The sequence below is a fragment of the Acanthopagrus latus genome, chromosome 1, assembly GCF_904848185.1.
Source record: "Acanthopagrus latus isolate v.2019 chromosome 1, fAcaLat1.1, whole genome shotgun sequence".
NCBI lineage: Eukaryota > Metazoa > Chordata > Actinopteri > Spariformes > Sparidae > Acanthopagrus > Acanthopagrus latus.
Window position 1 is genome coordinate 644,731 of NC_051039.1, and position 23,657 is coordinate 668,387.

The 23,657-nt window shown below is 45.6% G+C and overlaps 2 protein-coding genes across 7 annotated transcripts in view; both read right to left on the minus strand.

Moving 5' to 3' along the window:
- LOC119023366 (NACHT, LRR and PYD domains-containing protein 12-like) overlaps window positions 1-23,657 on the minus strand; it is a 286,857-nt gene that overhangs the window by 122,574 nt on the left and 140,626 nt on the right. The window lies entirely within an intron of this gene.
- Window positions 11,099-15,891, minus strand: LOC119024150 (microfibril-associated glycoprotein 4-like). 2 transcript variants are annotated; one of them, XM_037106652.1, is made up of 7 exons: window positions 15,747-15,891; window positions 15,329-15,385; window positions 15,050-15,199; window positions 14,761-14,799; window positions 14,528-14,624; window positions 14,084-14,251; window positions 11,099-12,113 (listed from the first exon to the last, which is right to left on the minus strand). In XM_037106652.1, exons 2-7 carry the CDS (start codon window positions 15,332-15,334, stop codon window positions 11,860-11,862), a joined length of 714 nt encoding a protein of 237 aa, XP_036962547.1. In that variant the 5' UTR covers window positions 15,335-15,385; window positions 15,747-15,891; the 3' UTR covers window positions 11,099-11,859. The 2 variants fall into 2 exon arrangements, with proteins under 2 accessions (XP_036962547.1, XP_036962557.1); XM_037106662.1 differs by having other exon boundaries at window positions 15,733-15,848.

A 23,657-nucleotide genomic window follows, 5' to 3' on the forward strand; every position in this document is an offset into this window, starting at 1 on the left:
GGACCTGCGATACCTCTCCTTCACACACGTGGACCTGCGCTACCTCTCCTTCACACACGTGGACTTGCGGTACCTCTCCTTCATACACCTGGACCTGCGGTATCTCTCCTTCATACACCTGGATTTGCGGTACCTCTCCTTCACACACTTGGACCTGCGATACCTCTCCTTCACACACCTGGACTTGCGGTACCTCTCCTTCACACACGTGGACCTGCGGTACCTCTCCTTCACACACTTGGACCTGCGGTACCTCTCCTTCGCACACCTGGACCTGCGGTACCTCTCCTTCACACACTTGGACCTGCAGTACCTCTCCTTCACACATTTGGACCAGCGGTACCGCTCCTTCACACACCTGGACTTGCGGTACCTCTCCTTCACACACTTGGACCTGCGGTACCGCTCCTTCACACACCTGGACTTGCGGTACCTCTCCTTCACACACCTGGACTTGCGGTACCTCTCCTTCATACACCTGGACCTGCGGTACCTCTCCTTCACACACCTGGATTTGCGGTACCTCTCCTTCACAGAGTTGGACTTGCGGTACCTCTCCTTCACACACCTGGATTTGCGGTACCTCTCCTTCATACACTTGGACTTGCGGTACCTCTCCTTCACACACTTGGACCTGCGGTACCTCTCCTTCACACACTTGGACTTGCGGTACCTCTCCTTCACACACTTGGACCTGCGGTACCTCTCCTTCACACACCTGGACCTGCGGTACCTCTCCTTCACACACTTGGACCTGCGGTACCTCTCCTTCACACACTTGGACCTGCGGTACCTCTCCTTCACACACTTGGACCTGCGGTATCTCTCCTTCACACACCTGGACTTGCGGTACCTCTCCTTCACACTCTTGGACCTGCGGTACCTCTCCTTCACACACCTGGACCTGCGGTACCTCTCCTTCACACACCTGGACCTGCTGTACCTCTCCTTCACAATCTTGGACCTGCGGTACCTCTCCTTCACACACCTGGACCTGCGGTACCTCTCCTTCATACACGTGGATTTGCGGTATCTCTCCTTCATACACTTGGACCTGCGGTACCTCTCCTTCACACACCTGGACCTGCGGTACCTCTCCTTCACACACCTGGACCTGCGGTACCTCTCCTTCACACACCTGGACCTGCGGTACCTCTCCTTCACACACCTGGACCTGCGGTACCTCTCCTTCATACACCTGGATTTGCGGTACCTCTCCTTCACACACTTGGACCTGCGGTACCTCTCCTTCACACACTTGGACCTGCGGTACCTCTCCTTCACACACGTGGACCTGCGGTACCGCTCCTTCACACACCTGGACTTGCGGTACCTCTCCTTCACACACTTGGACCTGCGGTACCTCTCCTTCACACACTTGGACCTGCGGTACCGCTCCTTCACACACCTGGACCTGCGGTACCTCTCCTTCACACACGTGGACCTGCGGTACCGCTCCTTCACACACCTGGACTTGCGGTACCTCTCCTTCACACACTTGGACTTGTGGTGCCTCTCCTTCACACACTTGGACCTGCGATACCTCTCCTTCACACACGTGGACCTGCGCTACCTCTCCTTCACACACGTGGACTTGCGGTACCTCTCCTTCATACACCTGGACCTGCGGTATCTCTCCTTCATACACCTGGATTTGCGGTACCTCTCCTTCACACATTTGGACCAGCGGTACCGCTCCTTCACACACCTGGACTTGCGGTACCTCTCCTTCACACACTTGGACCTGCGGTACCGCTCCTTCACACACCTGGACTTGCGGTACCTCTCCTTCACACACCTGGACTTGCGGTACCTCTCCTTCATACACCTGGACCTGCGGTACCTCTCCTTCACACACCTGGATTTGCGGTACCTCTCCTTCACAGAGTTGGACTTGCGGTACCTCTCCTTCACACACCTGGATTTGCGGTACCTCTCCTTCATACACTTGGACTTGCGGTACCTCTCCTTCACACACTTGGACCTGCGGTACCTCTCCTTCACACACTTGGACTTGCGGTACCTCTCCTTCACACACTTGGACCTGCGGTACCTCTCCTTCACACACCTGGACCTGCGGTACCTCTCCTTCACACACTTGGACCTGCGGTACCTCTCCTTCACACACTTGGACCTGCGGTATCTCTCCTTCACACACCTGGACTTGCGGTACCTCTCCTTCACACTCTTGGACCTGCGGTACCTCTCCTTCACACACCTGGACCTGCGGTACCTCTCCTTCACACACCTGGACCTGCTGTACCTCTCCTTCACAATCTTGGACCTGCGGTACCTCTCCTTCACACACCTGGACCTGCGGTACCTCTCCTTCATACACGTGGATTTGCGGTATCTCTCCTTCATACACTTGGACCTGCGGTACCTCTCCTTCACACACTTGGACCTGCGGTATCTCTCCTTCACACACTTGGACTTGCGGTACCTCTCCTTCACACACTTGGACCTGCGGTACCTCTCCTTCACACACCTGGACCTGCGGTACCTCTCCTTCACACACTTGGACCTGCGGTACCTCTCCTTCACACACTTGGACCTGCGGTATCTCTCCTTCACACACCTGGACTTGCGGTACCTCTCCTTCACACTCTTGGACCTGCGGTACCTCTCCTTCACACACCTGGACCTGCGGTACCTCTCCTTCACACACCTGGACCTGCTGTACCTCTCCTTCACAATCTTGGACCTGCGGTACCTCTCCTTCACACACCTGGACCTGCGGTACCTCTCCTTCATACACGTGGATTTGCGGTATCTCTCCTTCATACACTTGGACCTGCGGTACCTCTCCTTCACACACCTGGACCTGCGGTACCTCTCCTTCACACACCTGGACCTGCGGTACCTCTCCTTCACACACCTGGACCTGCGGTACCTCTCCTTCATACACCTGGACCTGCGGTACCTCTCCTTCATACACCTGGATTTGCGGTACCTCTCCTTCACACACTTGGACCTGCGGTACCTCTCCTTCACACACTTGGACCTGTGGTACCTCTCCTTCACACACGTGGACCTGCGGTACCGCTCCTTCACACACCTGGACTTGCGGTACCTCTCCTTCACACACTTGGACCTGCGGTACCTCTCCTTCACACACTTGGACCTGCGGTACCGCTCCTTCACACACCTGGACCTGCGGTACCTCTCCTTCACACACGTGGACCTGCGGTACCGCTCCTTCACACACCTGGACTTGCGGTACCTCTCCTTCACACACTTGGACTTTCGGTGCCTCTCCTTCACACACTTGGACCTGCGATACCTCTCCTTCACACACGTGGACCTGCGCTACCTCTCCTTCACACACGTGGACTTGCGGTACCTCTCCTTCATACACCTGGACCTGCGGTATCTCTCCTTCACACACCTGGATTTGCGGTACCTCTCCTTCACACACTTGGACCTGCGATACCTCTCCTTCACACACCTGGACTTGCGGTACCTCTCCTTCACACACGTGGACCTGCGGTACCTCTCCTTCACACACTTGGACCTGCGGTACCTCTCCTTCGCACACCTGGACCTGCGGTACCTCTCCTTCACACACTTGGACCTGCAGTACCTCTCCTTCACACATTTGGACCTGCGGTACCGCTCCTTCACACACCTGGACTTGCGGTACCTGTCCTTCACACACTTGGACCTGCGGTACCGCTCCTTCACACACCTGGACTTGCGGTACCTCTCCTTCACACACCTGGACTTGCGGTACCTCTCCTTCATACACCTGGACCTGCGGTACCTCTCCTTCACACACCTGGATTTGCGGTACCTCTCCTTCACAGAGTTGGACTTGCGGTACCTCTCCTTCACACACCTGGATTTGCGGTACCTCTCCTTCACAGAGTTGGACTTGCGGTACCTCTCCTTCACACACTTGGACCTGCGGTACCTCTCCTTCACACACTTGGACTTGCGGTACCTCTCCTTCACACACTTGGACCTGCGGTACCTCTCCTTCACACACCTGGACCTGCGGTACCTCTCCTTCACACACTTGGACCTGCGGTACCTCTCCTTCACACACTTGGACCTGCGGTACCTCTCCTTCACACACGTGGACCTGCGGTACCTCTCCTTCACACACTTGGACCTGCGGTATCTCTCCTTCACACACCTGGACTTGCGGTACCTCTCCTTCACACTCTTGGACCTGCGGTACCTCTCCTTCACACACCTGGACCTGCGGTACCTCTCCTTCACACACCTGGACCTGCGGTACCTCTCCTTCACACACCTGGACCTGCGGTACCTCTCCTTCATACACCTGGACCTGCGGTACCTCTCCTTCATACACCTGGATTTGCGGTACCTCTCCTTCACACACTTGGACCTGCGGTACCTCTCCTTCACACACTTGGACCTGCGGTACCTCTCCTTCACACACGTGGACCTGCGGTACCGCTCCTTCACACACCTGGACTTGCGGTACCTCTCCTTCACACACTTGGACCTGCGGTACCTCTCCTTCACACACTTGGACCTGCGGTACCTCTCCTTCACACACGTGGACCTGCGGTACCGCTCCTTCACACACCTGGACCTGCGGTACCTCTCCTTCACACACGTGGACCTGCGGTACCGCTCCTTCACACACCTGGACTTGCGGTACCTCTCCTTCACACACTTGGACTTGTGGTGCCTCTCCTTCACACACCTGGACCTGCGGTACCTCTCCTTCACACACTTGGACCTGCGGTACCGCTCCTTCACACACCTGGACCTGCGGTACCTCTCCTTCACACACGTGGACCTGCGGTACCGCTCCTTCACACACCTGGACTTGCGGTACCTCTCCTTCACACACTTGGACTTGTGGTGCCTCTCCTTCACACACCTGGACCTGCGGTACCTCTCCTTCACACACGTGGACCGCAGGGATAGCAGGGTCATCAGGGTCATCAGTGAACTTATGCAGATGGCTGTGGGGTGATTGGTGGTAGAAGTCTGCAGTGTACAGGGTGAACAGGAAAGAGGACAGGACTATTCCCTGTGGGCCAATGTACAGCGGATTATTGTGTCCAACACGTAGTCCCACGTCCTCACATACTGTGGCCGGCTGGTGAGGTGATCCAGGATGTGAGGGGTTGGTCCACCTCCATGAACTCCAGCTTGTCCCCCAGAATTGCAGGCTGAATGGTGTTGAACACACTGGAGAAATCAAAGATCATCATCCTCACAGAGCTTCCAGGCTTCTCCAGGTGAGACAGGTGAGACTCAAGCTTTGATGAGGACCACATCTCGAGAATTATTCTTGTTTTCTCTTAAGGATTTTGAAACAGGATTACTCGAAAGCTGCACAGTAAAAGTACTTCATATTATGCATGTAAGTAGTCTAGAAAGTGCTTAGTTCAGCAGTATATAAATCTTTGACTACTTATGGAAACAGTGTTTTTCTCTTTGTTTTTTTTTTTCTCACATCTTTTTTATGTACATGGCACACAGCAACACTGTTGAGGCAGGTTTGTGTCATGGTGCTGTGTATCCATGTTTTCATAACAGGCCACCGTCATTTACAGCCTTTATCAGCCAACTTGAGGGCAGTTGTCAATCTCCCGATATGTCGCTTCCTTTTTCTCGGCAGTTGTTGTCTCTTCTTCTGTCTCATCACTGGGCCACAGTTGCTCTTTGACAACGTTTGTTTCCCACTAATTTTAGCTTCAGGGCTTATTTTTTGGGGTATAATGTGACTGAAACAGGTTCATGTGAAGTGCGTCAAGAGGAACGGATGGATGTTGTTAAAAGAGAATCTGTTTTTCAAAATAAAACAACTTTCAGTGCATGATCATCAATGTAACTGAAATCAAATAACTTATTTATTTTTTCCCTGTTTTTCCCTGCCCAGCCAAACAACCTATAAGGACCGGTATTGTATTGTATTGTACAAGAGTCAATGTTGCTGACCACGACTCTGTCAAAGACTCCAGAACCCTTCGTCCATCACAGCTGTTATGGTCATTTGATTGTAGTTATTAAGTTAATTATTAATCACAGTGACAGTTTTGTGTCTTTTTATGAGACTGATCTGGTGAATTTGCTTTTTTACCTTATTTAAAGGAGAACTTTGGTCGATTTAAACATGCAGCTTCATTGCTCAATCTACCCTTGACTTGCCAGTACTGAAGACGTGAACACATTTGGTCCAACCATTACAGGGCTCTGTGAACGGAGCGTTAGCATTGACAGTTAACAGCATAGGGTCAGAATTTTACACTGTGTTTTAAGCTTCTTAACATGCTCCACATCTCACCCCAAAAGTCATGCAACATCAGCAGACACCTTACAACACAGCACTGCAGCCTGTATGACTCAAAATGAATAATAAAGTAGTTAAAACAGTGTGTTTGTACAAGGAGCTACATACCGGTTTGTTGACATCTGTGTCGTCCGGTAGCTAGACCAAACTAGTCAATCCGTCGAGCGTGCGCTCACTCCCTCACTGTCAGAGACGGAAACGTATTCCAGCATTTTCGTTTTTCTTTTCATAATGTACATGTCCATGTTACAGCCTGTCATGAGCCATGAGCCTTACAATAGCCTGTTTAGCCTGTTGAGCACACGCTTGATGGATTGACTAGTTCGGTCTAGTTACTGGAGGACATGGATGTCAACAAACCGGTATGTGGCTTCTTGCACAAACACACTGTTTTAACAACTTTTTTATTCAGAAACATTCAGCTGGACCGGCACACTATCCTGGCACCCAAATTAGTGACACGACATCCAGCTCTGACCTGCCGCTGACGGATGGAATCCTGCGGAATATTGTGGCCTCAACAAACGTGCAGGGGAGACGCTCAGTCCCAGACTGGTGAGATGTGGACAAGGAGGAACTGCAGGCTCATGTGGGGCTGCTCATTTTGGCCAGGTGAACCCTAACCCAGCCATTGATCTATGTCAACATACTGGCCATTAAAGGGTTAAAGTCCCCAAAATGTAATTAATATTTGATATGTATGTTTCAGCCTGAAGTAGTTTTAAAATATTGACTCTTTTAAAGTGGAAAAAAATATTGCAAAGAGATGAGTTTGCATTTGTGTTTTTCTCCCTTGTGTCACATTTGTCTTCTAGAAAAAGATGCTTTTAATGTCAGAGGGAACAGTTCAGGTGTTGGAGTAAAAGATAAACACTGAGAAAATGATTCTGTGTAATGAAACTGAAACTTTGTGTCCTCCTCAGGTCAATATTTGAAGTTCTGTCTGAAGTCAAGCGAGCCATCGTTCAGCAGGATGCTGCCCGTGTCGTTATCATACTCCATGGGAGAGTTAAGTTGCATCATCACCAGGAACTGAATCCGTGTTCCCGCTGTGCTGTAAATAACAATTATAAGTTTAACTTAAAGCTCGATGTTGTTAATCAGTATGCTAACGTATTGCTGCCTCATTTAATTTGCGAAGATCAAGTTAATGATCAGAAACCAACATTTTGTCACAATAAACCGAAAAATCTCTCCGATTACAGGCACTAAACCAGAAGTTAGCAGGTTCGGACAGTGGAAGTCTCTCAGGTGCACAGTCTATGTGCCCCACAACACAATAGATTCAGGTCATTTTATAGCTGGGAAGTCAAAGTTTTTCATCTACAAGGTGCAGCTTTCATAGGAATGAATGTAGCTCTGCCTGTAACACTTCATCCCATGTCAAGAAAATGATTCTGTGTAATGAAACTGACACTTTGTGTCCTCCTCAGGTCAATATTTGCTGTCTGAAGTCAAGCGAGCCATCGTTCAGCAGGATGCTGCCCGTTTTGTTATCATATTCCATGAGAGAGTTAAGTAGCATCATCACCAGGAAGTGAATTAATGTTCCAGCCGTGCTGTTAAATAACAATAATAAGTTTAACTTCCAGCTCCAAGAGAAAGACAGTGAATGGGACTTCAATCATGAAATTACAATGTAACAATCACTACAAATTACTGTGCAACATATTACAAAAAATTACAAAACAATGAATGCTAACCTACAGTAGTAGTGGTGTGTGAGAGGAAGAGGTGGAGAAGGGGAGAGAGAGAGAGACAGAGAGAGAGAGAGAGAGTGTGTGTGTGTGTGTGTGTGTGTGTGTGTAGAGAGTGAGTATATGGGAGTGAGATTGTAACAGTGAAATGGTAATTATTAATAGACATTGTGTAAAGCAACTGATGCTAGAGAGCTTGTGGTTTCTGGGCTCTCTTGATTGAAAGGTGTCGGCTCATAGTTTGATGATGATAAATTCTGCGGAGGCAAGGCTGGGTGTAACAATCTTTATTGAAACAGATTTCAATCCTGCGTCCGACCCAGAAAGCGGCCGCATTTCTGATATTCTCAAATCTATGGCAAAAGCAATGCCAAGCCCAACTCATGCCAAGCCCTCTACCCTATCAGAACTCCCATATCCTTCAATCTCAGGAATTCTACGAGTAGCCACCCTCCCTTTTCTTGCTGTGTGAGGGTTTTTAGAGTGCCTTCTCCAGTGCACACCCACTTCTTCTAATTGGTCACTTTGGTAAATTATCCAACAGACTAAAAGAGGAGTTGACCTGTTCTCCCTGCTCATCTCCCATAATTCATCTAACTTGGCTGTGATCAACCTTAGGTCTTGTCCCCAAAATGACCCAAATGTGTTCCCTGTCCTTCTACAGAAACATAAACCTTCAGGCATCTCCCACCGCTTGGCGAGAGGGCCAAACTCAGGTTTAGTGCTTTTACGGTGGCCTGGCTGCTAAACTTTGACACTCAAAGTTGGAAACCAACTCCTGGACCTTCACTCACACAAGGAAAACCAATTAGTCATCGCTGTATCTAAACTGTGTAAACTCAAAGATCCAAATGTGTTGCCATCCAGATACCTCAAGCTTGAGAGGGAGAGAGTGGAACATATCCACAAGACATATTCTGGATCCTCATCCTCTTGATTGAGTCCATCCATGTACATTGTTGTCCATGTGTTTCATTGCACATATGCCATAGACAGAAAGTCCTGCTTGTTGTTGTAACTTCTCACCGGTCTTCATACATCAGTGATGTGTAGATGTCTGGAACTGCACCTTGCAGTATGTACAAAAGTTCATACTGTATATCATCTTGTTTGTAAAAATAAGAATAATTTTTGTCCACTAAAATATCATTAAATGTGCATCAGTTACCTTGATTATCCAGCAGGACTTCTCTAGTAGACGTTAATGATGGACTTCTGTCTCCTGTCACACAATAACAGCAGGTTACTCAAGTAGTGACAGCAATTCTTCTTTGTCACTATATTCATCTTCTTCCTTTGACCAGGTGGCACAGTTGAGATCAAGTCGTCATACAAATCTGACCCTTCGTGCTTTGGCCTCAGCAAACTTACTTAGCTATCACTGACTCCATATCCAGTGTTTTTCATACTTCATGTTCTGTACCGGTGGTTGTGAGGACAGACAACTTGTTTTCAGTCGATTCAGTGTTGAAAAGCTTCTCTCACCTGAAGCCATTGGAACTCAGCTGTGTATTTCCATTCCCAAAAAGCCAACAACAAAAGCATAGAACGGAATCCTTTGATTTACTGTACACAACCCAGGACCTGTTAATCGTCTCCCCAGTTTTCATTAGCATGTAGTAATTACAGCATGTAAATTCAAACATCACAGAGTGGTGTTCATCTGTGGAGATGATCTGGATCAGCAGAACCTAGAAGGATCAGAACCCAGTTCAGTGATCCCGCAGAGGAATCAGAGAGATGCTAAATGCAGCTAGCTGTAGACAGATATCATCAGGCTGCTTTCTCTGGTCGTGAGCTGATCAATAACCATCTCCTCAGGTATGTGACTGTCAGACTCTGCCTTTTAAAGGGACATTTTAAATGTAGTTTCCTCTTTGCCCAGTAGGTGGTGAGGCAGTAAACACAGAGCAGGTGTGTTGGAGCAGCTCACACTGTTTGACTGTCAGTGTTTGTTTTATCTTCAGTTGTGAGTTAACCTAGTGGATCTCTGTCTACATCTGCTGGACCTGATGGGGAATACAAACATACACTCAGTGGATCTGAAGATTAGAGGTCGTGAATCATCACTACTGGTACTGGTTCAGCAGCCCCTCAGTGGTTTGTAGGTGTTTTGTTTTGTCAGGTGACGTCATTATGCTGCGGTCCAGCTAGCCGTGGTTCATGATGTGCTTGGTCAAATCAGCCACACCATTTCTTTCGGTGCGCAAATATTCTAACATTTACGGTAATCGCAATGAAACTGCTCTGAATTTGGGTCAGACCGCAGTCTCACAATCAGACTCATGAAACATACGATCCCTTTACAGTGATTATTCTTAATGAACTGAAGGTATCATGAACAGGGGCGTAGCAAGCTTTTCAAAAGTGTGGGGGATGGATGTGGTTGGTGGGGGGAGAATCCTAATGGCTGTGTGTTATGTTATTACCTGTTTTTATTTGAATTAATTTACACAAACTCATAAACTTTGCCAACTCAAAATACTCAAATGATTGGTTACAGTTGGTTACAATTACATAAAATGGTCCGATGAATGTGACATTAAACAAACAAACTGACCAATGAACATATGACCAGCTCCCTCTCATTCAAAGAACCAAAAGTGATCTTTCTGCCCTCCTCACAGGAGACAAACTGTTCAGCCAACTTTTTTCTCTTTACCCTGTTTAGCTTGTCTTTATGTACATGGCACGCAGCAACACTGGTGAGGCGGGTTTGGGTCGTGGTGCTACTTAGCCATGTTTTCTTCATGCTTTTATTTTGGTACTTCCTGTGACAGGAAGTGTGAATTTGCATATTAGGGAAATATTTTGTTTCACTCCTGGCATTTAGATATAACATTTAGCATTTATATTTAACATTTAGCATTTATATTTAACATTTAGCATTTATATTTAACATTTATATTTAACACTGACATATTTTTACAAGAGAAGTAAAGATCACAAAGTTCACTAATACTGCTGTAAACCTGTCAGAAGTAACATTTTAAAATTCACATATGTTTTTTAAACATGGTTTGTTGTGCATGCACAACTTTACAATCGGCGCCCCATACTGGGAGGCGTCAGGAGACAGAAATAACACATCTCTGAGCACATGAAGACATCAGATCACATCAGCTTGATGCTCAGCTTCTTATTTATTGTCATCATACAGCAGGTTATGATTCACATTAAAGTTTAACCCTCCACCAAATATCAGGACAGTGCAGAGATGAACACACCATGAGACTAAACGTTGATCTTTATCCATTAACTGTTGACGGGCCGAAGGTTCTGCTGGCTCACATGGAGCAGCAGTCCAGCTGAGGGAGTCACAGCTGCGGCTCAGTTCACCAGTTCAGCCTGAAGTCCTGACACGTTGCTGATGTGTATTAATATTTGGGATGTTACATATTTGTGTGTTGAGCCTGATTTAATCAATGTTGTGCTGATCACAGGCCTGTAACTATGGAAGCACACAGACCACCAACTCCCTCATAAGCTCCTATGTTCACTTTGAGCCCACGTTTCTGAAGGAACGCAGACGGCACCAGTTTTCTAATTATTCACTCTAAAAATATTAAATCTACATCCAAACGTTCAGCAGCTTCACCCCTCACTCAGGATGACACGTTCAGGCTGCAGCATTAGAATGGAAATGCACACCACAATACTGCTGCTGCTAACTGCTGCTAACTGTTGCTAAATGTTGCTAACTGCTGCTGCTGCAAGACACCACAGATGTTCACTAACATGAGTTGGTGTGCTGCTGGACTGTGCTGGGAACCAGTTTCAGGAAAACACGGCCCATTAAGAGATTACATGCTTAATGACAGAAAGAGAAAGAAATCACTGAAGAGGTCAGCTGATGATATTCTGCTGTACGATGGTCCTGGAGATCTAGTGCACAGGACGGATCTTCATCCTGATGCTCTTCAGGGAGTAGTCATTACGCTTCCAATGGTACCACTCCACTCCAACAGCATAGAGAGTTTTATCAGCCCCCCAACGATAAACCCCGTTGGGATTTACCTGGTGACAAGACCTGTACCAGAACGCTCCCAGGTAACTTCTGGCACAGTTCCCTTTCCAGGCATCCTGGTCTTTGTCGAAGGTCGTGAACTTTTGTCCATTGTGATAACTCAGGGAGTCTCCTAGAGAAACACATACAAGAACCACAGTGTTGGTAAATTCATATAAACTTTGAACATCAGACTAAAACTATGTGGATTCATCAGATGGACTGAAGGAACAGTTGTGATTTAATCATAATTTTTATACATTTTTATTTTATTATTTTTTCAAATTATCTTTTTCTTTCAGTTAACAGACAGACAACGAAAACATAATACAAAATAATCCGACATTGTGATAAAGTAAAAAATAATAATAGTAATAATAATAAATAAATAAAAGATAAAATAAATGTTAAAAAATACCAATTACTAATTTAAATAATTACATAAGGTTTCAGTCAGAGGATACATTTTTCAGAAACATATGCAGAAACTATGCATAACAAAGACATGAGTGCTTACTTACAGTTGCATCTGCCTGTATTCAGAAACAAAGGCAATGTGTAGTTGATTACAAGTATACAAGACAAGCAAGACAAAATATGTAATATCTATGAGAAACATATTTTACAAATCATTAAAGATATTATTTGTTATATACCTTACCCATTTTTCCCATCTTTTTTCAAAAATATTGACTTGATTTCTAATTCTCATTGTTTTTTCCATTACGTATATCTCTTTTACAAGATCCTTCCATTTGGGATTACTTAAATTATCATCTTTCAACCAATTTCTTGTCATTTGTTTAATTAATGCCACTCTTATTAAAAACAAATATACACTTTCTTCCTAATGTTTTCTGGAAGTTTTCCAAGTAATGAAGCTAATGGATTTTTATTCACAGAGATGCCAAAAATATTTGACAGTTCTCTTTATTTATTTAACAGAATCTTCCCAAAAACCACCTACAACTTTACATGACCAAAATACATGACTGTGGTGTGCTATTTGCTCCCTGCATTTCCTCCAACAGCTTGAGGTTACATCACTTTTACATTTTCTTTGGATTTGGGGTGTCTTCTCACTTGGAAGAATTGAAAATAATGAGACTTGGGTAAACCATATTGTAACGATAGCTGTTCAAAAGATTTCATTTCTTCATCCACAAACATTTGTCCAAATTCACATAAACCTTTGGATGTCCATATGTTAAACGTTTGGTCCATTCTATTAGAGAAGTCTGGATCACTCCCCTTTTCTCTCAGAAAAATTACATCTTCACTTAATTTTAAATTGTGACAGACTTCCGTCCAAACCTTAAGTGTAGCAGCTACCCATCTATTGTCTCCATTCTCAATGTATGATTTTTTTGTATTTGGAAAAAGGGAGAACAGTTAATGGTATATCTCCACAGTTTATTTCCATCTCTCTCCATTTTGTATGTGAACATTCTCCCATCCAAACTTTAACATTTCTTTCTTGTGCTGCTTGATAATAAGCTTGCAGGTTTGGAAGGTCTAGGCCACATATTTCTTTTGGCAATTTAAGATAATTCTTTTTAATTCTTGGTTTCCTGCCATTCTACATAAACTTCCTTATAATAAAATCCCACACAATATATATGGGTAGTGCTTTAAAAAGAAACAGAAATATTATTATATATGTTCATCTGTATAATTTTGAGAGTGGGATTATGGACCATCTGTTTAGGTCCTGTTTGATTTGGCTTATTAATTCATCAAAATTCATTGTGAACAATTTGTCCAAACTCTTTGTTATATTAATCCCAAGATATGTTATCCTTTCCACATCCCAATTAAATGTATATTTATGTTTTAGTCATGATCATTACTTCTGATTTATTAACATTTAACTACTGTTAAATACATACTACATAAACTACATGGAACTACTGGCAGCTGGTGAACTGACTGTTGTTTTACTGCGCTCGATATACGAAAGTTTAAATTTTTGTCCCCTGTCCAGAGGTCCTGGCTGCGTTATGAATATTTGATCTCATCTGAGCTTCGTGGTCGACTCTCTAACATCAACAACGTCTCGTGCTGCTGAAAGAATGATTCACAGCCCGCCGTCGACTCACTGACCTGCCCCTCCGTTGATGAATCCAGACACCTTCAGTAAATATCCGTCACATTCTCCTTCGACAGAGAACGAAGTGTAACGAGCAAACACAGTTTTCCCCTCAAAGTCCTCCATCTGGACCAGGAGCTCCACTTTACGGCCTTTAGTCAGGTGGTGGATGTGGTCAAGACCTGCACACACACACACACACACACACACACACACACACACACACACACACACACACACACACACAGACTTCAGCTACAGTCTCTAATTTACTCTACATTTTAATGTTTCTTCTTTCTCAGCAGTGACTTTCACACGGACCATGATGAGGTCCACTTCAACATTGTTGGGGCGGTTCTGACTTTTGTCTCAGAGTTTAAATGTCTTATTTTTGTTTCAGTGGTTCTGATCCTGATTTCATGAGGTCACATGATGGTTAGTTTGGTTCCGTCTCTCACCGAGCCAGTACTCTCCAGCAGCGCTCCCAAAGCCCTTCTTGTATTGATCCCAGGGCCTGTAGAAGTTCACCGAGCCGTCCATCCTCGTCTGGAACACCTGGACAGACGAACACACGAGACACCTGACAGCTCAGGTTTCCACACAGTCTTACTGGTACGTGATTTATTGTGATGGGAGCTTCATGTTGAAAACCACTGGGCTTTGACTGGATGAAGTTCAGTTCGGTACTCACCGTCCAGCCTCCTTTCAGTGAGTCCATGTCACAGTACACCTACACACACACACAGTCAGTCATTAGTGAAGTCACAGCTGTTTGAACTGTATACAGGAGGCTGTGTGCCACAACAGGCTGATGTCTGATGATTACTGACTGAAAGGATGAGATCAGGATGAAACACTACAGGAAGTATCAGGTCATACATTTGATGATCCTCTGATCTGACTCAGCGTCCATCTCAAAAGGAAAACACCTGCTGCTTTACATAAATGTCAACCTGCGACCCAGAGAGGAGGACGTGTACCTGGACAGCAGACCTGGGTCCATCAGGATAGATGGTGAACACCCCACTGCGTTGTCTCTTGTCATGATGGATGACACTGCAGTCCTTCGGATGCTTTTTAATGCCGCTGGTGAGCGCTGGAGCCAGGAGGAGGACGACGACTGAGAGCAGCTGAACACAGGACAGGTTGTCATTTGTTTGTTTTCTAGTTTCATGGTGGTGTGGTCAAAGTCAGACATCACAAGCCTCTTCACAGAGACAGAACTTTGACATCTGTCAGACATCAGTTCACAGACTCACCTTCATCGTCAGTTTTTGCTGGAAGTAATACCGGCTGATGTGGATCTGTCTGAGGCTCTGAGGACACAAGAAGGATTAAATCAGAGAACAGATGCACGACTGCAGAGAAGCTTCGTCCCCGTCACTCCCCATGAAGATACACCACGCTCAGCACAACAGGGAGTGACGGTCAGAGCTTCCCCACAAAACTGCATCCAAAGTGGGTCCAGCTGGAGCAACGTTCACCATCATCAAAAAAAATGTGGCGTCAGTCGTCACAGTCACAGCCTGTGTAGCAAATATTACTGTACCGTGACCAAACTTTTACAACCTTCAGCTCAGCTTTTTGCTAATTCTGTGATTCTGGGTAGAAGGAAGAATCCCAAAAAGACAAAAGTCAATCTGTCTCCTGGTCAGATGCTCACCTGTCTGAACTCACCTGCAGGTTGAACTGAAGAGGCTTCACCTTCAGAGGAAACAGAGACAAACTGCTGCTTCTCCTTCAGTCTGTCACAGTCTCACAACTTCACGTCTTATATCTGCAGCAGGCACCATGACGTCACAACAGGCGTATCTTTGAAAATCTATATTCAGTAAATACACAATAACAAGGAACTCTGCAGCACTGTATCAAGTTTCAAACAAAAAACTGTAATGTCAACACAGCCAGGTAGTTGAGAGGCTTCTTTTCTTCTGTGCTTTAATAAGATCGTGACAGCTGGAGATCATGACAGGAAAGAGAGAAAGTGATATTTTTGTTACAACTGTTTATGTTAATCTTCAGACTGAAATTGCTTTTATTACATGAATCTGAGTTTCTTTTTCTGCCTGTGTATGTGATGTTTAAATTATTAACTAATTAATTAAGGTGTGTTTAATGTCAGAAGGAACAGTTCAGGAGATGGAGTGAAAGATAAACACTAAGAAAATGATACTGTGTAATGACACTGACACTTTGTGTCCTCCTCATGTCAATATTTGAAGTTCTGTCTGAAGTCAAGCAGCCATCGTTCAGCAGGATGCTGCCTGTTTTGTTATCATATTCCATGAGAGAGTGTAGCTGCATCATCGCCAGGAAGTGAATTAATGTTCCAGCCGTGCTGTTAAACAACAACAACAAGTTTAACTTTGAGCTCAATGTTGTTGTTCAGTATACTAACTTATTCCTGCCTCATTTAATTTGTGCAGCTCAAGTTAGTGATCTGAACCAAGTGTTTAATCAAATGCTGAACCTACAATTAGCCAGTTCGCTTGGTGGAAGTCTCTCATGCCCACAATCAAATTTCTGCTGTATGATGCTCCTGAAGCTCAAAGCCCTTCTTGTATTGATCCCAGGGCCTGTAGAAGTTCAGCGAACTGTCCATCCTCCTCTGGAACACCTGGAGAGACGAACACACGAGACAACTGACAGCTCAGGTTTCCACACAGTCTTACTGGTACGTGATTTATTGTGATGGTCAGACAGGAAGTGTTCATTCTGAAATTCTAAGTTGCACATTAAACTTAAGATACCGTTCCTTCACACACTTGGACCTTAAATCTAAATGTAAATGTTAAATCTAAATCTAAATATTAAATATTAAATCTAGGCCATGGAGGAGGACTATCGGTCGGCCTCGAGGAAATTCTGGCAAACCATCCAGTGCCTCAGGAGGGGGAAGCAGTCTTCCACCAACACTGTTTACAGTGGAGGTGGGGAGCGGTTGACCTCGACTAGGGACATTGTCGGGGTGGAAGGAATACTTCGAGGATCTCCTCAATCCCGCTGACATGTCTTCCATACAGGAAGCAGAGGCTGGGGACTCAGAGGTTGATTCATTCATCACCCAAGCCGAAGTCACTGAGATAGTTGGGAAGCTCCTCGGTGGCAGAGCAGCGGGGGTGGATGAGATCTGCCCTGAGTGCCTCAAGTCTCTGGATGTTGTGGGGCTGTCTTGGTTGACATGTCTCTGCAGCATTGCGTGGCAGTCGGGGACAGTGCCTCTGGACTGGCAGACCGGGTGGTGGTCCCTCTATTTAAAAAGGGGGACCGGAGGGTGTTTTCCAACTATCGGGGGATCACACTCCTCAGCCTCCCTGGGAAAGTCTACTCCAGGGTACTGCAGAGGAGAATTCGGCCGACAGTCGAACCTCAGATCCAGGAGGAACAATGTGGTTTTCGTCCGGGCTGCGGAACACTGGACCAGCTCCATACCCTCCGCAGGGTGCTCGAGGGTTCATGGGAGTTTGTCTAACCAGTCCACATGTGTTTTGTGGACTTGGAGAAGGCATTCGACTATGTCCCTTGTGGCATTCTGTGGGAGCTGCTCCGGGAGTACGGGGTCGGAGGCCCTCTGTTAAGGGCCGTACGGTCCCTGTACGAGCGGAGCAGGAGCTTGGTTCGCATTGCCGGCAGTAAGTCAGACCTGTTCCCGGTGCATGTTGGACTCCGGCAGGGCTGCCCTTTGTCACCGGTTCTGTTCATTATTTTTATGGACAGAATTTCTAGGCGCAGCCACGGGCCGGAGGGGATCTGGTTTGGGAGCCACAGGATTTCATCTCTGCTTTTCGCGGATGATGTGGTCTTGTTGGCTCCTTCGAGCCGGGACTTCCAGCATGTCCTGGGGCGGTTTGCAGCCGAGTGTGAAGCGGCTGGGATGAGAATCAGCACCTCCAAATCCGAGGCCATGGTTCTCGACCGGAAAAAGGTGGCTTGTCCCCTCCGGGTTCGGGGAGAGCTACAGCCTCAGGTGGAGGAGTTTAAGTATCTTGGGTTCTTGTTCACGAGTGAGGGAAGGATGGAGCGTGAGATTGACAGGCAGATCGGTGCGGCGGCCGCAGTAATGCGGTCATTATACCGGTCTGTCTTGGTGAAGAGAGAGCTGAGTCGAAAGGCGAAGCTCTCGATTTACCAGTCAATCTACGTTCCTACCCTCACCTATGGTCATGAACTTTGGGTCATGACCGAAAGAATAAGATCCCGGATACAAGCGGCTGAAATGAGTTTCCTCCGCAGGGTGGCGGGGCGCTCCCTTAGAGATAGGGTGAGGAGCTCTGTCACCCGGGAGGAGCTCAGAGTAGAGCCGCTGCTCCTCCACATCAAGAGGAGCCAGTTGAGGTGGCTCGGGCATCTGTTTCGGATGCCCCCGGGACGCCTTCCACGGGAGGAGTTCCTGGCATGTTCCACTGGGAGGAGACCCCGGGGAAGACCCAGGACACGCTGGAGCGACTATGTCACCCAGCTGGCCTGGGAACGCCTTGGGATCCTCCCGGAAGAGCTGGAGGAAGTGTCCGGGGTGAGGGAAGTCTGGGTGTCCCTGCTCAGACAGCTGCCCCCGCTACCCGGTCGGATAAGCGGATGAAAATGGATGGATGGATGGAAATATTAAATCTAAATGTTAAATGTTAAACCTAAATGCTAAATGTTAAATCTAAATGATAAATCTAAAACTAAATGTAAAACATAAATAGAAATGTTAAATATAATGTTAAATCGAAATCTAAATGTTAAATTTCAATCTAAATCTAAATGTTAAATCTAAATGTTAAATATTAAATCTTAATGCTGAATTTTTAAGCTAAATGTCAGAGATGAAGCTAAATTTTTAACCAATTTGCAAATTAACACTGCCTGTAAATGGAAGTACAAAAAATAAAAGCTACAGAGTGCAGTGGTGGCTCTACTGTGGTGAATGTTGCTGGGACTGCGGCTTCTAAAGAGGCGTAGTGGAACACGTCATGATGATGACATCTGTGTGTTTTCAAGATGTTTCCCAGGTGTCCCAGGGATTTCCCCGATGGGCCGATGGCAGGGCCGGGCTGGCCATCGAGAGTTTCGGGAGTGTTCCCAAACTGCCGGTCTGTTCCAGGCCGAACCAGCCAGTGGTTGGGACGGTTTTTTTACACCATAAAAATACGAGCAGCCCCTTCCAACTTAAGCTGATCCTTGTTTCTGTTGAAATGTGATTGGCCCAGCCGCTCAGTCAGTCATTAAAAGAAAGCTGAGTGGGCTAAATTCAATTCAATTTCGCCGATCGGATCAGATGGGCTGATATTTTGCATTTTGTGTAATTTGTGAGATCGGACTTAATGTCTTAATTCACCGATCCAATCAATGACGTCATTGTCGTGTTGAAACTTCTTGCAGATGCTCTTGCAGATATAACCCTAACCCATGAAGACATCAGATCACATCAGCTTGATGCTCAGCTTCTTATTTATTGTCATCATACAGCAGGTTATGATTCACGTTAAAGTTTAACCCTCCACCAAATATCAGGACAGTGCAGAGATGAACACACCATGAGACTAAACGTTGATCTTTATCCATTAACTGTTGACGGGCCGAAGGTTCTGCTGGCTCACATGGAGCAGCAGTCCAGCTGAGGGAGTCACAGCTGCGGCTCAGTTCACCAGTTCAGCCTGAAGTCCTGACACGTTGCTGATGTGTATTAATATTTGGGATGTTACATATTTGTGTGTTGAGCCTGATTTAATCAATGTTGTGCTGATCACAGGCCTGTAACTATGGAAGCACACAGACCACCAACTCCCTCATAAGCTCCTATGTTCACTTTGATCCCACGTTTCTGAAGGAACGCAGACGGCACCAGTTTTCTAATTATTCACTCTAAAAATATTAAATCTACATCCAAACGTTCAGCAGCTTCACCCCTCACTCAGGATGACACGTTCAGGCTGCAGCATTAGAATGGAAATGCACACCACAATACTGCTGCTGCTAACTGCTGCTAACTGTTGCTAAATGTTGCTAACTGCTGCTGCTGCAAGACACCACAGATGTTCACTAACATGAGTTGGTGTGCTGCTGGACTGTGCTGGGAACCAGTTTCAGGAAAACACGGCCCATTAAGAGATTACATGCTTAATGACAGAAAGAGAAAGAAATCACTGAAGAGGTCAGCTGATGATATTCTGCTGTACGATGGTCCTGGAGATCTAGTGCACAGGACGGATCTTCATCCTGATGCTCTTCAGGGAGTAGTCATGACCCTTCCAATGGTTCCACTCCACTCCAACAGCATAGAGAGTTTTATCAGCCCCCCAACGATAAACCCCGTTGGGATTTGCGTGGTGACAAGCCCCGTACCAGAACGCTCCCAGGAAACTTCTGGCACAGTTCCCATTCCAGGCATCCTGGTCTTTGTCGAAGGTCGTGAACTTTCGTCCATTGTGATGACTCAGGGAGTCTCCTAGAGAAACACATACAAGAACCACAGTGTTGGTAAATTTATATAAACTTTAAACATCAGTGTAACTTTTAAAAACTAGATGGATTTATCAGCTGGACTGAAGGAACAGTTGCGATTTAATCACAATTGTTATTCATTTGTATTGATGTAATCTGAATAATTATTATCAATGATTATTAATTTCTAATCACCACACCTGCCCTACCATCAAATCCCAACAAATGTGAAGTACAGCTGCATCTGAAATAATTAGAATATCATGGAAAAATTCCTTTTGTCCCATAACTTCATTCAAAAAGGGAAACTTTGATATATTCTAGTGTGAAGTTTGATGATTACAACCAGAATGTTACAGAAGATTTCTGCTGTTTGGAGACGCTGGTTTCCTTTTCCTGCAGGACTTGTGTAGGAACTTGTCCTCTCGTCTCTGCATCTCTGATTCGGCCGAGATTACCTTTAATCCAGATTGACTCCTCTTTCAGAATATGGGCCTGAGAGCCATTCACCTCTTGACCTGGCAGGAAGAAGAGAAGCTTTCTCTGCATCTCACAGAGAGTTTCTGTCTTTAATTAAGCCTCTATAAGTTGACTATTTTCTCTAAAGGCGCCTGGTAGTCTCAAAACCTCCTCACCAAACAAGAAGAGATGATGTTTTTCTTGCTTTAAACATGTCACCGGAGACTTCTTTTAGTAATTTACAGTGAATAACCGCATCAGGTCTCTTTCCTCTCCTCAGAAGAAGATGTACTCCTTTTCCTCAGGTCAAACGAGGCCAAGCATGATAGTCTTCTCTCTCCACATCAGAAGAAATGAGGACTGTTTGCTAACACAGATGTTATATGTCTTTAACAACTGTAAATTAGGTAATGACATCTGATGTCTACTTCTCTCTCCCTCTGAAACATTCTCCAGTGGGGGAAGGCCAGGTGAGAAACCTAATCCCACATGTCAAGGTGTTATTTATTAGGGTGTTGTTGTTGTGTCTGTTACATTTCAATCCCACTACAATACACAATAAGAAGGAATTATGCAGGACTGAATCAGTTTTCAAACAAATATTCTAATGTCAACACAGCCAGGTAGTTGTGAGGCTTCTTGTCTTTTGTGCCTTAATAAGATCGTGACAGCTGGAGATCATGACAGGAAAGAGAGAAAGTGATATTTTTGTGACAACTGTTTCTGTTCATCTTCAAACAGACTGAATTTTTAATCTCTGAATTCTTTTTCTGCCTGAAGATGTGATGTTTAAAATTATTAGTCATTTCATCTGATAACTGCTCAGTTTTACCTGCTACTGATCTATAAAATCCATGAAAAGAAAAGTTAACTGATGGAACAAATGAGCTTTTTATTGAAGTGTCGATCATCACATTCTACAAAATATTAACATCACTTTTACACCACAGTTGGAATGTATATGCAGGTTCCTGAAACACAGATAAACCTTCTATAAACAACCAGTTGATTCTCCTCACATTTCTGACTGATGAGTTTGCATCTGTGTTTTTCTCCCTTGTGTCATATTTGCCTTCTAGAAAAAAAAGGTGTGTTTAATGTCAGAGGGAACAGTTCAGGTGTTGGAGTGAAAGATAAACACTAAGAAAATGATACTGTGTAATGAAACTGACACTTTGTGTCCTCCTCAGGTCAATATTTGATGTTCAGTCAAAGTCAAGCGAGCCATCGTTCAGCAGGATGCTGCCCGTTTCATATCATATTCCATGGGAGAGTCAGGTGGCATCATCACCTGGAACTCTATCTGTGTTCCAGCTGTGCTGTTAAATAACAGTTATAAGGGTGGAGTGCAAAACATCCGGGGCTCTAGCCCCGCAGAGTGTTGCCTCAGTTACCTTGAAAAAGTAATCTGATAACTCATTTGCCAAAACTCACGTCATTGGAAGTGCATGTTTAACAGTCACACCGAGCACGGCAGTGATCGTAGCAGGGATCTTGTTTATTATGGCACCAAATGAGGGCGAGTCAACCGGGTTACGTGCAGCATTTTCTCTACAACATACCACCGAACCAACTTCTTCAACTCTCCCCCAGCTGTTGCTGTTTGGGTGGTGGGACCTCCTGCAGGAGTCGAGGACGAGGCTTTGCTGCAGCTCTCTGCTTAACACCACCTGGTGGGACTCGCTCTGTAAGTGGTTGGCCACCACATGTCACATCCCCATCTCGCTCCCATTTCCTGTCCATCCACTGTCAAATAAAGATGTCTATGCCTGAAAAAACCTTTTAATCAAATAATGTCTGTATTTCCAGCTAGAAAACATGCATCTCTCTCCTCCCTCCATTGTTGTGTGTGTTGCGTGGCTGGGTGGTGTTACACCTGAGTTGTCCTCATGAAGAGAACATGACTTGTCGCACATGTGACATCACTCCCCGAGACGCAAGAAGAAAGCAAACTATATATTCTGTGACGGCCATGTTGAGCATCTGTTTGTCCTCTCAGTGCCTTCCAGGAGAACCAGGCAGCAGTGGGCCGTCCTTAGCAGACCACACCTCAGGGTGTGGCCTCACTGATGACAGGCTGCCTCAGTCAGTCTGCTCTCTCTCTCTGGTGGCTGAGCAGCTGACTGCTGCTATGGCCTACAACCTGCTGTGGTTTGGTGTTTACATATAGAAATGCACACACACACACACCCACACACTACATTTGATACAACACACACCCACATTATGTTCCTTTCGGGTTGTTTAGTTAAATAAATACTGAAATCGTCTCAGAGCTCTGGTTGTAACAATTCTTACTGAGGAAAATGACAAAATAATAGTAACGCACAGTGACTTGAATAAGTAACTTTAATCTGATTAGTGGTTTGGAAATATTAACGTGTTAGATTACTCGTCACTGAAAACAGTGGTCAGATTAGAGTACCGGCATCACTGCCCGCACATACAGTCTTTTTTCAGTGGGGCTCCGCAGATTTCCCCTCCGGAAAACTTTGAAAATTGTTCTGTTAAAAATGCAATTTCAACGTAATTTGAGAAGGAAAGGAAGACCAATCGTTGAAGTCCTCATCGTCATATTTTAATCACAGCTAAAGCAAATTTTCCCTCACTATAGGCCCACTGAGGCCTACCTATCTGCATCAGGCCTACAGGAGGCTTTGTAGGTATCAAGAGAAAAACATCATCATTTAACAGAGACGACAC